General features: G+C 48.4%; 2 protein-coding genes across 2 annotated transcripts in view; both read left to right on the top strand.

The window, feature by feature from the left end:
* Window positions 1-5,980, top strand: part of LOC135897498 (probable ATP-dependent RNA helicase vasa-like) — an 86,961-nt gene extending 80,981 nt beyond the window's left edge. The window contains 2 exon segments of the mRNA XM_065426142.2: window positions 2,977-3,048; window positions 5,656-5,980. Coding sequence (XP_065282214.2) covers window positions 2,977-3,048; window positions 5,656-5,775 — 192 coding nt within the window. The 3' untranslated portion in view covers window positions 5,776-5,980.
* A 7,238-nt stretch (window positions 5,981-13,218) lies between these two features.
* The window catches only part of LOC135897503 (RNA exonuclease 1 homolog), a 48,524-nt gene continuing 44,453 nt past the window's right edge, over window positions 13,219-17,289 (top strand). Inside the window, exon 1 of the mRNA XM_065426145.2 lies at window positions 13,219-13,430. Within this exon, the coding sequence (XP_065282217.1) occupies window positions 13,331-13,430 (100 nt within the window). The 5' untranslated portion in view covers window positions 13,219-13,330. The remainder of the gene's footprint in view (window positions 13,431-17,289) is intronic.

The raw sequence follows: 17,289 nt of genomic DNA, 5'->3' as shown, positions 1-17,289 counted from the left end.
ATGCAAATGCCACGTAGCTGGCCAGAACCAAGGCAATGTTATTTGCTGTCGCTTGGAAATACTCAAATTATTGTTTTATCATGCCTAATTAGATAATTCTAATTATTTAATGAACTTCACAAATACTATAATTGTCAATGAGAAAGTTGTAGAGCGACATGAAAAACTCCTGACGCAGCTTTTTGTTCCTCAGTACGTGCTACGTAAAAGTTTTTCCGAGCGTGAAAGCAGCCCGGGAATACACGCAAAGTGCCTCGAGCGGTGGGATTCTTTCACACTCAGAAAAACGCTTTTATGTAGCACCTATTGAGGATCAGAAAGACGAGTTGGGAGTTTTTCATGTCGGGCTACAAGTTTACCATTGACACTTTTCATATAGTTATATATTTCACAAATTTATTAAATAACTAAGACTAATTACCTAACTAGGCGGAGTGAAAAAAATATTTATCTCTAAGTGACGGCATACATTATCTTGGTTTTCTTCAGCTACTTGGCATTCACATATTTTAAACTCTGGCTAAAGTTAGCTGGGCCTGTACACTCTCATAACTTCATTTCGGGTTGACAAAAAAAAAAATGAAGCTAGCGCCAGTTCTTTCATCAGAGCAGCACATTCACGAGGGCAATGTAAAACCTACGAGAGCTTTGCTCACTTGCAAGCATACTTGCGCATTAAAGCAGGTTGTCGCTGCAGGAACGAAGCGTAAATATGCATTCAGGTCGCCAAATAAAATTGGATGACATGGGTCGGCCGTAAACTTGTCAAATTGCTCACGGCATTGAAAACTCACAAGAGTGTCGCAAAAAGCACTGAGACTAGGCAAAACACGCGTGTAATAAACACCGCGAAAACGCGTGAACAGCCGCGGACAGTGCTTGTCCGCCCCATCGGCGCCATGCTGACCGAGCAAAGTGCAACAGCAGCGCCACGAGATGCGAGGATCGGTGGTGTGTCCACACAGTCACAGGAGTTTGAAAACTGAACCTAGTCTAGTAATGTTGGTGCGGACAGCCTATGAATTCCCTTAAAGCAGCGGGGCTTCTTTTTTTCTGCAGAACAAAATTGTCCCGTGTCGTTGCTGTGTTTCCCCCGTGGCATTTCTGTCCTTTGAAGTCCAGAGTCTTTGTGTCTGTCCATGACTTCTAAGCCCCGCGAGACGGCCACAAGACATCTCCCAGGATTTCCACCGCTTCTAACAGGCCGCGACGGCGAATCCGCTAACAATACTTGGTCAGCTGACCACGTTTAGTCATAGCAGCGTCGAGGAGGCGTTGATGCGACACATTGTCACCCCTACAACACAAGTCAACGCAGCAGGTGGGGGAGGGTTCCATGGTCGCTTCTTCGAAGCTTGCCACCTCCGCAGCTGCAGCTAGCTAGGAAAATTTTGTAGGTTGGTACCTTTGCAGGCCGTTCGTAACAGTCTGGAAATGCTGCAGCCATCACTGTTTGGTTCTTTGCACTCGCACCATTTCTGAGCGCACAGAGAATGGAGGCCTTGTTTTTCAAAATGGTAGGCATTGAGCTGCCCGCAATTGCAAATTTGTTGGTGATCTCATTTTTTTACAGCCCTTTTCAACCGGGAAGTAATTGCAGCCTTGTCCTGTTGCATCAAAGATTTCCTCTTTTTGGCTGGAGGTGGCATATAGCAGGCGGGCAAAGCAGATCGACCGGACTGATCACTACACGCGCTACACACACGTGACCATGTGCAGATTTACGCAGAGCATAAGGCGTCATCGGGGTTAACCAAGTCTTCACGTGTCGACTGTTGATTTGGCTAGTCTGCGATGGTCAGCTTGCCACACAAGCATTCCGCTCCGCTTTAGCAAATGCTATAGTGTCGCACATAATAAATGTGCCCTCTGCGTGCTTGCCTCTGGTTCTTTTTTTAAATTGAATACTAATGTTGCATTTTTGATGCCGACACTGTGCAGTCGCATGTTGCGAGGTGCAACTGCTCCACTAACAGCACCACTGCATTTTTGTGAGCAATAATGGTGGCAGCCACACAAGTGTGCTGTGGCGGTAGTTTGCACTACAGTTCAGCAGTTTTTAGACACACTTAGCATTACGTGCGTGGATTATTTGCCGACTGCCGTTCCAGAAAATTTCATTGAGGGATTGCTGTAAGAAAAGTTTTGCATGTTAAGAGATACAAGATGCATTGACTCCTATGGGGGTTTTCTGGGGATTTAAACGCTCCGTTGCCTCAGGATTTCGTTAACACAGTTTTTGACTGTATCTGGTAAGCCATTGTGACATTGCAAATTTAGTTTTTTACCTGCTTGGGGTGCTTAGGAAAGCTTGCTAGGGTTCTTTCTAATCTCTCCTTGTTCCTTTACTTTTATCTAAATCAGTTAGGTAGAATTCTGGGTTTATTGCTCGCCAAAACCACAATTGTTGTACGAGGCATGCAATTGCTAGGGACTCCGTGTTAATTTTGGCTGCCTTTTGTTCTTAACGTGCACCTAAATCTAAGTGTGACTGTTTGCGATCAATCCCGCAACGTCAAGCTAGTTACAGAATGGCCACCGTGGGAAGGAAAGTGCAGTTGAGGACGGCAGATAATATTCTGGTGCGGTGAAGTAAAGAAATTTGCAGGCGTTAGATAGAATTGCTAGTGCAAGGCAACTTAAGACTCTGTGCCCTTCCACTATGAAAAATTACCAGCGAAGCTGTGTATGTGGGCAAACTGCATCTCCGCCGCGGGTGGGGCCGGCATTGTACTGTCTTCGGGATTGGCCCACGAATGGGGAGTGCCTAACGCCTGCTTCACCTCCGCCGCGGGTCGGCCCCACATTGCACTATCTCCAGGATCGGCCCACGTACGGGGACCACTCCAACTACACGAAAATTTCCTTGGACGGTAGAGGTACACAGCTTCACTGTAAAATAGGCTGACGAATCGACATGAAGCAGTGCGAGTGAAATGTGCCGATTTTCTCACGTTTTCACGTTTTTCTGTGTAGAGTCAGCAAGAGGTTCCCGACTGGCTGCAGACAGAAGCAAAGTATGGCGGAGGAGGAGGTGGAGGCGCCCCGGTGAGTGCTGTTCCTTTGACATTGTATCAGTGGGTGTGTAGAAAGCACTGTGTAGGACAAGTGTTCAGGTGCGGACTGTGCGCTTTGCTGTCCTGTGGTGTGCACAAGGTCCAGTGATGTCCAAAGTCTGATAACGTCCCTTCGTAAAATTACTCTCTTTTTATAGATCTGTCGTGCGAGAGGCAGCAGTGCTTTTCTGTGAGGAATGTGCACTGTTCATGTGTTGTCTTATAATAAATTTAGCACTGCCACTCATTGGAAATGTGCATCTGCACAAAGGCTATGCTGCCAATGGAAGTTTATAATCGTGATGGGTGGGATGCTGTGCTAGCTCTGCTGGTGAGTCGATTAACCAAAAAATTGTTGCATCTCAAATAAGTTGCATTACAGGTATCACTATGCCATAGTTTACAGCTATACGAACTGACATGTTATCTTGAGCCAATTGACCTTCAGAGTGTGCTAGACAGACAAGCAGCCACCCAGTCAGTGGCGTAGCAACAGGGGGGGGCCGGGGTGCCGTGGGCCCCGGGTGCAAGGGGCCAGAGGGGGGGGGGGAGAGGTGTCATATACGTCTGAAGACACCCGCAAATTATCGATATCCTCGCCTTCCCCGACTACAGCGGGGGGGGGGGGGGAGGTGACAGAAGACCTATGGGCCCCGGGTGCCAGACGACCTAGCTACGCCACTGCACCCAGTTGACATCTTGTGGCAGCATTCTCAGCCACAATGCATTATGCGATTCATTATGTAAAAAATTCCTTTGTTTGTTCAGGCTATTATCGGCGAGAAACATTCTGCTCGTCATGTGTGAGAATGAGGTTCAACTGTGTATACACCCTTGGTGTGATGGAAGTGACAGTTCTTTTTTGCAAAATTCATTAGACAGTATGCATAGGAAAGTTAAAAAAAATGTTATGCTCATTTCTGCATTCAAAAAATGAACCAGTAGCTTTATTGCACAGAATGGGCCCTTGTGAACATGCGGGTGTGAAAATCTTGGCGAACTTGTGTGTAATTGGGGATGACCATTAGAGGCTGTCAATTGTAACTGGAAAACTATAATAGATGGCACAAAACTAAATTCAGTTGTGATATTAGCATAACAAATCACACTTGTGTGCCAAATTCCACCAATATATTACAGGGTGTCTACCAAGTGGGAAAACCGGGAATTCTCAGATTTTGACTAGTCTGAAAAAACTAAGGGAATTTGTGCCTCTATCAGGGAAAATTAACTGTAATTTTATTGAAAGGATTGAAAGTTGTGGTAATGCTGGCTGGTGTAACAGACAGGAATCGTAATGAATTCTTTGACGCCCTGTCGTCGGCTGGCAGAGTTGCCAGTGTGCAGTCAACAACAGACTACAGACTTTTCGGATGCCCGATAATTTGGACGGCTTCGCGGCACCACCATGTACCCCATAGAGTTAATGTATTAGAACCCTTTGCCGTTCGATTTTCCGGACTTCTTGCCGTGACTGCGGCTCCGAAACGGCATTAATCAAAGCCACCACCGCTGCCGTTTTGATTACCTCGCCACCTCGAATCGGCGCTCTCGCACGCAGTGACCGCGGGTCCGAAACGGCATTTTTTTTTCCAACTTTTTTCATTTTTTCCAACTGGGCGATATTTCGGGCGTTTTCGCGGCCCTGAGGGAGTTCGAAAAATGGTCTGTGGGGCGAACGAGTGGCGGAAGGACAAGAACAGAAAGGACCTACGCATTGAGGAATGAACGGGAAAGGAAGCGTGCTGCTGCCCTTTTGAAGGAGCTTTAGCTCAGGAAACAGTGTTGGCTGATGCTGAGGTGCAGGTGTCCCTCATCCAAACCAAATTCAACTCTATGAAGCAGTGAAACGCAACACTGCGGCGTTACGCGCGGGCTGAGAGTATTCAGTACAGTTGAAGTTCACTTACGAGCTGTTGAGAGAGATTCTCAATTGTAACGAAGTTTGGGCCTCATACCACTGAGCTTGCTATCAGTTGATAAAAATAGCTCATGTTCGAAAATATTTGCTTCTGTATGCACTCCCTTTCATTCATATTTGAGAATGTCCGACTCGATTTGCAATTTTATTCAGAGATATTTTACCTGCTTTGCATTTTACTAACCCCTTTCTTCTATTCTCATTTTGAATAACATAAACACAACTCCTTAGTATTAAAACTGCATAAAGTCGTTTTTTAAGTTTTTCATATGCTTACTAGAGTGACAGCATCGGGCGACATGGTTTCAGCCCGTCTTGACATAAAACATAGTTCTGCTTTGTCACTCAAGGAATTTCGCAAAGGTACTCGGGGAATTTGGCAATCTCAACTTGGTAGACACCCTGTACTACCATAAATGTTTTCATCGCCACGTCCCTCCTCAAACAAGCCCATTGTGTATTTAAAAAACAGTCTTAACACGTAGTTTGTCCTCAAAACTGGTTCAGCGTTTCTCATCGCCTCGGTCCGAGTGTATTAAGTTACGAGAACCAAAAGTTCTAACATAAAAACGTGGCCCAAGATGGCTGGTTTTTGGTTGTGCAGCCCTGCTTCAGGCGCACTTCGTTAAGTATTGTGGACTGCTTGTAAGTTGATGTTGCTTACACCCGTCTCTGCAGAGCTACGGCGGTGGCGGCGGAGGAGGAGGAGGCGGCGGCGGCGGCGGCGGCGAGATGTGGGGAGGAGGAGCATCGGCCTTTGCATCCCAGGCAGCCGCCGAAGAGGAGGAGTGGGCCTGAACACTCGCAAGCCTCCAATGGGGCCAGCCTCCGTGTGCTGTGTTTGTGTGTGTGTGTGCGCGCGCGGATTCATTTTCTTTGTTTGTGGACATACGGCACCTGCAGGAAGAAGTGCAGGTTTCTTGTGTACATATTTCACCGAGTTGGGTGTTCATTGAGATTTTACCACTTGTTCAGTTCAAATAAAGATGCTTTCCACCTTGTTTGTACCACTATTACATTACTTGGTCAACCTGCCTGGAATTCCAAGATTGTCTGCAGCTTTCCTGAAACTGTTTAGCTGTGGTAGTGATGAAGCATTTTGGATCACTAAGAGACGTCTGTTTAAATGTGTGGAGTGAAACATCCACCTAGTAAAAGTAGTAAATAACTAAGAAGCGGCAGCGTGGGCTTTCCGTGCAGCAATGAGACACGGCGCCGGTGTAAAGGCTGAAGAACATTCAATCCATACGTCAACATTTGAGTTGCTTAGCTTAGCTAAACAGATTGCAACGAGTTTCATTTAAATTGCAAAGCACACCGTATGTGGTACATAAACGGCAAAAAATTTTAAATTTCAAGTTAATTCGTGATCGCTTCGTGAAAGATCCCGGATCACGCTTCCCGGCAACTCCAGGATATGGAACTGTACTGTTTACCGGGAAACGCTGGCGGCAAGCGCCGTGCACGAAGGCGAGCTTTCAGGTAGATACGCCTGCGTAAGCAGATGCCGGAGGTTGTGCACAGCCGTTTAAATAGGTTTTTTTTTTTTCGCACTATTAAAAGTGCGAAAGTTTGATATTTAAGTGAAGACGTGCGTTGTTGATATTGTTGACATTTGCAGGTTGTCATCAAAACGCGGAGGAATGTTAAGAATGTAAGCCACGGTATGAGCAACTCGAGGGATGAGTGTGGCAACATAGTGCGCATATATCGCAGATTTGTAGAGCACATACAGAAACCACCGACCGACTTTTAACCTACACGATACCTCTCGCGTGGTCCTTTATTTCCGTGTTCCGAAGAAAGCCCGCGAAATATGAAAAAAGCCACTTGACAACGCTTGCGCTGTGGTGCCTTGCTGCTTTTAACTGTGCGTTAGATTACTGTAGTTAGGTGAACGAGGTCGGGCCCGTCGGATGGCGGCGCACATGCATGCCATGAGCATGCTGGTCAACCCCTCAATCGCCAAAACTAGCGCCAACCACTTTCCTCCTCCGCTCGCCGCGACCTCGACAGTGGCGCCGGGTATGCGGGCCCTGCCGTAGCAGACGACGGCTAAAAAGCTACCCGAGGAAATCTGCAGAAAAGTTCGTTAGAGCCCTGCGGAGCACTTTTTTGAGACGAGGTTTTGCTTCATCAGTCGGTAACTGGCCTTACTTATGTGTTGGAATTGCGCAAAAAGAGAAAAACGGAGTAAAAGGTCGTTATTTAAGGCGTAAAGCGCCCGCACGTTGGGAGTTCGTGTTGCTGAAACACGACGGACGCATACGGTGTGCTCAAACACGAGCGTAATTACCTCAGTTTAAGGTTCTGCCTGCGCGAAAGTATGTGTACGTGGTTTAATAGGTTCATTTACGTACTGTTACGTTTCGCCTACGACGCGCGGATGCAACGGACGCTGAGGCTTCGTTCAAAGCGGCGGACATTTTGCCCCATTCAGCGCTGCCGCAACGCTTCCTGCCAAGCGCGTCCAGGCATGTTTCAATGCCACGTGTCTTCGTGTGTGTGTGTGTGTGTGTACATGTTGGTGCCCACGCTTGTCAAAGCGTGGCAGCCGGGGAGAGGAGCTCCCCAACTGTGAAGCGAGGAGGTCTGACCGGCGCCGGCCCGGCGAATGCGTCACTACTCGTCTCAGCGTGTCCGTGCGCCGCCGTCACGTGCGCCCCATCCCGAGCCGTTCTTTCTTGCCCTCGACTCCGGACGCCAAGAGAGACGCTCTGATTTCTTCCGTCGAGTAACGAGGTCTCCCGTCTCTCCACTTCGGTCGACCTGACCGGCCGCTCTTTTGCGATGCTATAATAGAGACTTTTAGCGTGTCCGGTATTCGGGCAAGCGGGGGCGTCAACGTGAGCGGCCAGATTGGTGGCGCCAGCAGGTGGCGCAAAGCTCAACCACACAAACACAGAGCTAATTACTATATTCTGCTTAGCTGCTGGCGTAAATTTTCGACAGTGGCGTAATCGTGTTCACAATTACGCCGCTGCCAAAAATTTGCACGAGTGCCGCAGCAGGATATGGTGAGTTACTGCAGTTTTAGCTCTGCGTTTGTCTGGTTGAGCTCTACAACACCAGGCGGCTTCACCGCTTCGGCCGCTCACGTTTACGCCCCCGACCATCCGGTAATCCGCCCAAACCGCTCCCGTTTACCGGAATAGCGTACAAGCTAAAAGTCTCTAATAAACAAGTTCTGTTAGCAGTCGACTCATCCTTTTCCAGGATCTTCGGATGCTTCCAGCTGTGCCCCAGGCGGCCAGGCTAACGCTACCCTTGGAGCTTGCGACCCATTTGCAACAGTACCTACAGGATAGTTTCGTTCGGTGGGCGCGTGAGAGATTCCGACTGTCTGAGGCCAGCAACACCTAACAGGGCCACTTAGCGCATTTGTAGATGTGTAGCCTGTGTAGCTTATGCACGGGTTGTGGCGGCCACACCGACGATATTACGGTGTGGACGGCCCGAGCCGGATCCGAAGCCTGGATGGAGGAAGTCTTGCAGCGGGCGGCAACGACCGTGCACGAGTACGCAAAGTCGTGAGCGGGCGGCAACGACCGTGCACGAGTACGCAAAGTCGTGCGGACTGAGCTGCGCTCCCCAGAAATCAGAGCTGCTGCTCATGATCCAACCGGGAAAATCCAAGAAGGAGCTGCCGCCGAACGTGATTATTACGATTGCCGGAACGACCATCAAGCCAACACAGCAGATTAGGATTCTCGGCCTACTACTTCAGAGCGACGGAAAGGCACAGGCCGCCATCACAAAGATCAAGACTACAACTGAACAGATACTTGGCATGATTCGGAGGGTATCAAACAGAAACCGAGGCCTTAGCCTGGTACGCGCGTTCGTCGTGTCGCGGGTTACCTACTCCGCCCCGTATCTCCAGCTGACGAAGGCGAATAGGGACACCCTAAACACGATGCTTCGTAAGGCAACGAAACAAGCACTGGGCATGCCCATATACTCGTCCACGCAAAAACTGCTAGACATGGACGCCCACAACACGGTGGAGGAGCTCATCGAAGCCCACCTCTCTAATCAGAGAATCCGGCTCAGTCACACGGAACACGGACGAGCCGTCCTACGCAAGATAGGATGGCAGATCGAGCCACTAACCATCAAGACGACCCTTCCGGAGGACTGGAAAATGACAATTCAGACAAAACCCCTTCCCCGGAACATGACGCCGGGCAAGGACGACGAGAGGCGCACCGCGCGAGCCAAAGCCCTAGCCCGTAAGCTGGAAGAGAACACCAGGGTCCTCTACGCGGATGCCTCGCTCCGAAAACACAGCAACCGTGCAGCCGTGGTGGTTACTTCAAAAGAGAGGCTGATCGTCAGCGCCTCCCTGAAGACAACAGACCCCGCAGTTGCCGAAGAAGCGGCCGTAGCCCTCGCACAGCCGAGCGTGGACACCGTAGTCACCGACTCAAAGACAGCCTACAGAAGCTTCCGCAGGGAGGTAATCTCCTCCGCGACCCGAGCCATTCTAGCAGCCAAGCACAAGCCTCCGGGAAGAGCCATAGAGCTCATGTGGGTCCCGGCTCACTCGCAGGTAGCAGGCAACACCATCGCCGACTACCATGCCCGAGAAATGTCAATCCGGGCCGAGCACGAGCCGGAAGAGCTACCGCACCCGGTTACCAGCTTTCGGGACATTACCCGGATGTACCGAGAAGAAAGGTGCAGACTGCCAGAACCGCACCCCAAACTCACCAGGCAACAGCAGACGATCCTGCGTCGAGCGCAGGCGGGATCGCTTGCGCATCCCGTACTGATCAACCGCATGTACCCTGCGGAATACGATATCCTCTGTCCTTTTTGCAGAAGAGAAAACGGCACCCTGCCGCACGTCTTGGCAGAGTGCACAGAACTCAAGACCCCCCCTCCTCCCCTTCCCACCAACACCCCCAATCCCCAACCCCTTGAGCGATGGGAGACCTTGTTATCCAGCCCCGCCCTACTGATTCAGCTCGCGCTGACGGACAGGGGCCAGGAGCTGCTGGAAACATATGGGTCCCGTAACTAGGGAACCACCCCGTCTGGTGCCTGCGTGCACCACCGATTTATTTCGGTCCCAGTGAATGTTGCTTCATCATCATCCCTTCAAAAGTCAAGATGCTGAGCCGTCAGGCAGCGGTGCTCTGCGGAGAAGCATCGGCGAGCAGCGTGTTCAGACATGCGCACAAGTGCCAGACAGCCCGGCGCCGCACCTCCTTTCGCCTGGAGGTCACCGCGCGCGCGAACTTTGAACCGGGTGGCCAGCGCGCTCGCTGGTTGGACCTCTCGAACGACCGCCGAGTGCTAACTTTGTATTGGACCGTTTGAGTGACAATGGTTCCTCGGGGATTATAAAAGACGCGACGCGCCGCCTGAAAAACCGGATTCGCCGACCCACCGGGAGACAGTGCCGCTCTCGACTGGGGTGAGATGTGTCACGCGTTTTCGCCGGACGTCGCCGTGCGGGAACAGTCGCGTTTGCTGTGAGATCTCGGCCCCAGTGCCGACCCGTTCATGTCCTGTATAATGACCTGTATATAGTGTATAAAGTACCTTTTGTTATTCTCATCGACGCCTGGCTCAGAGTCTTCGCTACCAACGCTCTGTCACGAAACGGGTGACGAGCGCTACGGGACCACAAAGTCGTAATAGTGGTGCAGCGGTGCAAAGTCGTAACAGCACACAAGACAGAAAAAAGATTATTACTTGTCAGCACTTTGCGGGTTTCCGCAGAACTATAGGGTTTCCTTTGTAGCACTTCGATACGTTCGGGCGGATGTCTAATTTTGTCTTTATTAATTACTTCTCTCCACTTTAATTGCGGGTTTCCGCAGAACTATTATGTTAAAATTATTGGATTTTACGTGCCAGAACCACGATATGATTATAGGCACGCCGTAATGAGGCACTCCGAGTTAATTTTGGCCAGCTGGGGCTCTTTAACGTGCCCCCAATGGACGGGACACTGGCGTCTTTGCATATCGCCCCCATCGAAATGCGGCCGCGATTTCATCACGCGACCTGCCGCGATCAGTCGGTCTGCGTACTTTCGTCGCACCTGGCCAGCAATGGCGGTCAGAGCGCACTGGAAAAAATATATATATATATGAAAGCGCGACGCGTGTTTCCACGTGACACAAGTTGGCCAACGGGGGAGCGGAGGAGGTTGGGGCGACAGGAGGCATGGAGGAGTAAACGCTGGGGTGAGGGGGGTGGTGGCGGAAAGATCTAAAATGTGCCTTCTAAAGATCTAAAAGGCTGCTTGCTGGTCGAGTGCTGCCCAGAAGATAACGTCCTGCTGCTTCCCCGTCGTCAGTCGCGATGCAGCAGAACTTGTACTACAGTGCACTTGTAACCAAACGCACGCTTGAGAGAAGCACGATACCACTGCGCAAGCGCCCCGTCACGTGAATTTTCTTTAATATTTCGCCGGCCTTCTTTGCAACCCGGAAAAAAAGGACCACAAACCTGCGTACCATACTTGGGGTCCTCAGCCGATTCAAAAGTTGGGCAATTAAACTTAATGAGTTAGTTATGGGGGGGAAATGCGAATAATATGCCTTCGGTTCAATTCGCTTCCGCGACGCGCCTTTGATCGTTTTTAAAACCTGAATTGGCTCCATACGTGGTACACCCTGTGCAGCACCATTTTTCCTGCAGTTGACCTTGCGAGCTCGAGGACCGCGGACGACGCACCGTCGGGCAAACTGACTCATTTAATTGGCGGGGCGAAAATAGAATTGTCTTGCTTGTCCTTGGAGCACGCTGCGCTAGACGCGACTCGATTAGTTTTCCGGAGCAGAGCTTTCGGAGTCTGGGTGCGGTCTAGGTGACGATGCGCTGAGCCATATCCATAAAATACCTCGCTGCAGTCGGTTAAATCGTTACGCGCGAATGTGCTTATTGGCCCCACTAAATACTCCACACAAACCTAGCCAGTTGGATGTGTGTGTCGAATATGGCGCGACCGGTGTGGGCGGGGCCGTTGCATTCGGAGATAACGAACACCACTTTGAAATACATCGACAATTTACGCGTAGGACTTTAACTAGCGAGAGGAAGCATGGGAACATAATCACTTATGAAGTTAGAAAGACGCAACGGTCTTTTTTCGATCTTATGTTTTAGTATATACACACACAACTTTAAATTGTTCGCTTAAACCCAGACATTAAGATATGCAAAATCGTATGGTACGTTGCCCTGGTGGGTTGCAGCATCATGTCATCGCGTTATTCAAGATGCACCAGGGTGCTTTTCGGGGTTTTCGGGTTCTTGTCTGTTGGGACACTTCGGTGTCATGAAACAGCGTGTCAATTAACTTTCTCGAAACACGACTACAAGACGATCGGGGCGTATACATGAACTCGACAGAGGCGGATCGAGTCGTCTTATCGGACTGGAATCGGCCTGTCGAGTTTCATGTAAACGCTATAATTGGTCAGGGTGACTCGAGCGTCGAGTCGGGTTGAACCATCCCGACCCTTTTTTAGCGTACATTTATTCATAAACGTGGACGGGCCAGCCAGCAATTGAGGGAACACTGTGACGTCGCGATTCATTATTATTATAATTATTAAAGACACGGATTGTACAGTACATCCTCATCTTAATGATAAAAGCCATGAAATCAATTAACATGCATGAAATAGCTGTTGCCGGAAGCCCAGTTCGAACGCGTTGGTGTCTCGGCTCAACGCTACGTCATAGAATAAAGAACCAACGTGCTGTCGTTGTCCAGACTCGTTATAAACGCCGTCAGGTTGTGCTCGGTCAACCCGATTTCTAATTCGATCGGCTCGCGTAGGGTTCATGTTAACGTAGCCAATGATGAAACCACTTTCGTACAGATCGTACCCTTTATAAATAATGTAATCGGTTCCGGTGCGGCTGTCATACGTATTTCATCAAGCTAAAGTTTTCTCCTAAAGCCATAACCAAGATGTGGTGCTCGGAATGCCCAAATTTTTGGTACAAATCACGGTTACGAATATGATCTTTGTTCAATGCATTGCTTTGTTGCAAATATGTTCTTTAAGCAGACGACAAACTCCTTGCTTAGAGGCACGCATGCTCAAAAAAAGCAACTGCCCACTTGTACATAAATATTTAAACAATTTTAGGATTTTGACTGAACTAATGTAATACAAGTGAAAGAAAATAAGCCATTTATCGTATGGTACAGCTGCGTTAAATATTCGTTACGAGCCAGATTGCATGCGCTTCTATGCAGCTCGTCTGGCAACGCGGACTGTCTTTTACAGACGAGAGTTTTTCTTCTCATGCGTGCGGTTGTATCAGCGTCGTTTCCCAAAGGTGGAGATGTTTATGTTTGTGTTTGGCCGAAGCGGCGACAATGCTTCCTTCGTGCGGCTTCTTTAATAAACTGCCGTGTCCTTTCTTCGCGTCGGGACTCTGCGAGCGGCCTCACTGCCACTTCAGCCATGAGAAAAAGGGTGAGCTCCCTTTGGTGCTGGCTGAAGGCTCCTGCGCGACGTCCTTTGATTTCGCTCGAAAACGCCACTGCGGCCTCGAGATGTCCCCCAAACATCACCAGCTCGTTTGCCAATGCACTTAGTTTGGGTGCCGATCTCCCGCAGATGTGTTCTCGGCAGCCGTCGCCTCTGGTCGAGCGTAGAAAACAGCGGCTTCAAATGCATTTTGAAATACACGCGCAGAGGCATTGCGGCGTTCGAACGCATGATCAACGAACTCGCCGAAGCCATTTTTTTGCTCGCTTTGTAAACAATTGTTATAGACCAGCGGTGCTGTCTCGGACCAAAAGTGAACCCAAACTCGGGAATCACTTTCGGCTCATAGCGCCGCTCATAAAGTCGTTGCGAAAGGGGCGAAGTCAGCGTACAAAAACAATTGGCATGTGATGAAACATTTGCAAGGCGGATGTCGTTTATCGGCCCCCAACAGTTGGTCTAGCACAAGCGAGAGACAGCGATGCGGCGACCATTCAATGTATGGGCGTGCGGAGACCTGCCGTCACGTTCTCTCTCGGCATCCCCGGTTGTGTTTTTCTGGGGTCCACATATCGTCATCGTGAACGCTTATGGATGCGATCTGAAGGAACAACAGTTTGTAATTGGACGGGCCGTTTACAAGCGCTAGCTTGTGGAAATTGCTATTCACGGCTCATGCCGAAAACATGTCCGAACATGTATGTTGCGCGGCCGCCTACGGAGAGCACCACATTGAGAACCCTACTAGCGGCTCCTGAGTTATCTTGTAAGGTTCAAAATGTGTTCATTGCACAGAGTGGCCACGGTGATGCGCACAGTGTTTCAAGCTGAAAGGCTAAATAATTTTGCTCTTCCGAACTTTCTGAAGCTTTTCCACCAACATGCATCTAAACATGCATCACTGTGCATATCTTGTTCTATGATTCTGTGCAGAAGTGCAGCTGATGCCTTCTGCAACTCTAACTGGGACATTATATTGCGATAAAGACAGTATTGTCATGTATTTGTTTTCAAACACATGATAGATAATGTCTAGTATCCAGTTTACCATGTATCTGTGTTCGTTTACAAATACCCACAAATGCAAAACCATTTTCAAACACTCAATATGTACATCTGTATACAAATCCTTTGGGAATGGCACTCAGGTTTGTTGTGGCTTATCGAAAACCTAATGACAGCACTAAACATTTGAAACTTTAGGGTGTGAAAAATGCATAATGGCATACATACAACAAACACTTCACTACAGTACCATCTGACTGTGTTTCTCTTCCCCTTCCCTCCCTCCCACCTAGAAAAAAAAAAAATGGTTAAGCAGTTATATTAATCTCTGGCCAGATGCGCCTCTTGCACACCCACAGTATGTGCCATAAGTCCTGTTCAGTGCCATATCCTGAACACTCATTTAATTCTATCTGCTTCAGTGCGCTGCCAAACAAAGTCGCAGGTTCGACTCCCTTCTGCCGCAACTGCGTTCTAAAAATGTTCATGTAGGAAGCTGTGAGGCCATCTGATTGCCCTGTCATACAGTCACATTCGATCGTGATCGAGCCCAGCCCAGATTAAAATTATTCACCTTGATGTGCTCCCTCCTGCAGCTTGTGCAAATGAACCAATCGTGATCAAGAAATTAGACCCTGATTTGGCTCAGTTGCAATCAAAGTGTGCCGTGTCACACCCTTAGTAAAAAACCGTTGTGTAGAAAATTAAGCCAGACCACTCCTTGTAGCATCTCTCATAGCCTCGGTGCTGCTTTGGAACATCGGACTATATCAGTCTATCGAAATAATTAAGCCAAATCAGATTTGCTTCTTATGGCTGCAGCTTGCATGGTTGCTGTGTACTTTCTGTTGAACGCATATTACAGTAGCGTTGTTTGTCAAATGACCATACGTGCCAACTCTTCCGAGTTGTTTGTAAGGTTTACACATTCGGCTTCGTTTTACAATTTTACTAATGGAGTGTCAAGTTTTATAAAAGTTGAGCTGAACTTGAGTTTGTCAACTTACAAAGTCGTACACCTTTGTTGGACATATTGAACAAACCAAGGTGTGACATACAATAAATAGGCACTAGAGCGAAGCGTTTGAGGTGTGGATGGATTGCTGAGGTCTCACAGGATAGCAGTGATAATGTGGTGGTGTTGTATATTTCCCAAATGCTGAATGCTTGCAGACATTTAGTACCGTAAAGAAATACATCCGGATGGAGTTTCACTTGGCAGTGTCTGACCACACCTCTGGACTTTTGCTGGTGATGAAAGAACACTGGAGATGCGTGCACTTCAAGCAAGCTTATTCAGACAAGTTCCTAAAAGCAAGCCAAATTATCAGCAGCAAGATAGCCAAAAGAGTTACTGTAATCTAAAAAAAAAAAACTTGGGTGTCACTTGTCTGTCTCTGCTGTACTTAGTTTGCTGCTGCATGTGCCTGGCATGCAAAGGTAAGTAAATTCCCCTAGAGGTGTATTCTTAAAGTAAACTTTAAGAAGAAATTAATACCATTCCCACCTCCTTCCTTCTGGTATTGTGTTCATGGGATTTTTAGGAACTTCAATGTTCAAAGGTTGGCAGATATGTTACGGTAACGCAGGCACATGTCATCACCACATCGAGCCCTTACACCTAGGCAAATTGCGCCAGACTCTGTAGTTACTGCCGGTGCACAATGTGTGCAAAAGTGGCGCATGCCATCTGCACAAACGAAAAGACAGGCTAGAGCCATCTTTGAATAAGGTCTAAAGGTTTGCTCCAGTTCTTGTTCTGCGTGGATTCAGCACTTGGTGCTAAGCACAAAAGACAATGTCATCAACACCCAGGGTGCTCCAAAGTATGTCTGTATGTGGCCTTGTCAAAATGTCAGTCATTGCATTCAAGGCACAAGAACACAGAGCTAGAAATTAGGGGAGCCCCACTGCAATTCAGTGTTCCTACTTTCCTTTGTCAGCTGGTCGTACTTCTCTGGTGTTTCTTTCCTGAGACTTGGCAGTTCTTTCCTTGAAGCTGTGTTGCAAATCTTTGCACAGTTGTTGTACAGTGTGCTAAGCTTCTCCATCATTGGTCTTAGTGTGGATTAAAATTCTTGGGCTTTGCATGCCAAAACCACAATCTGATTATGAGGCACGCCATAGTGGGGGACTCTAGATTAATTTTGACCACCTGTGGTTCTTTAGCATGCACCTAAGTACGCAACCGTTCTCGCATTTCGACCCCGTCAAAATGCTGCGGCCGAGGCCGGGATCGAACCCGCGAAGTCATAGTGGCTGGGCTGCTGTGGTGGGTCACAGTGTGGTTTACACCCGTGATAGACTTCCCACGCCTGAATCAGTGATGTTCCATAAGAACCGCATGGAACTAATTTTTGATAAGGCTTTGAACAAGGTCGGGGTGCACATTTTATACTGCACAATAAACATCCTGCTATGATAACCAAATGGGTTATGTGGTTTCCATCGTCGTCTTCATCATTCAACTGAGTGAATTTTGTCGATCACTTTGTACCTCAACTGCTTCAGAAAATTTGAATTCCAGTTCCCTATACCACACTTTGAAGGACTTGTTCTCTAATTTTAAATCCATATGTTTCATAAGAGTGTAGGTTAAAAAAAGCCTCCTTGTACTTCCTGCGCTTTTATATAAACCGCTTGTGATGAGTGGTCTGATGATGTTAGAAAGTCTGTCCGTAAATTGTGTTACATCTTATAGAATACTGAAACGTCCGAGACGGGCTTCTGTGGCAGCTCTGGTGGCACCATGCTGTGGCATTTTCTTCAGCCACAGTCGCATTTTCTTCAGAACATGGTCCTTTCAATTGTATCGTTTACTGTAGTTCACGCCAACTTC

Source organism: Dermacentor albipictus, chromosome 9, assembly GCF_038994185.2.
Source record: "Dermacentor albipictus isolate Rhodes 1998 colony chromosome 9, USDA_Dalb.pri_finalv2, whole genome shotgun sequence".
NCBI classification, from domain to species: Eukaryota; Metazoa; Arthropoda; class Arachnida; order Ixodida; family Ixodidae; genus Dermacentor; species Dermacentor albipictus.
The sequence above is the reverse complement of the archived record's forward strand: the minus strand, read 5'-3'. Positions and strand labels throughout refer to the sequence as shown.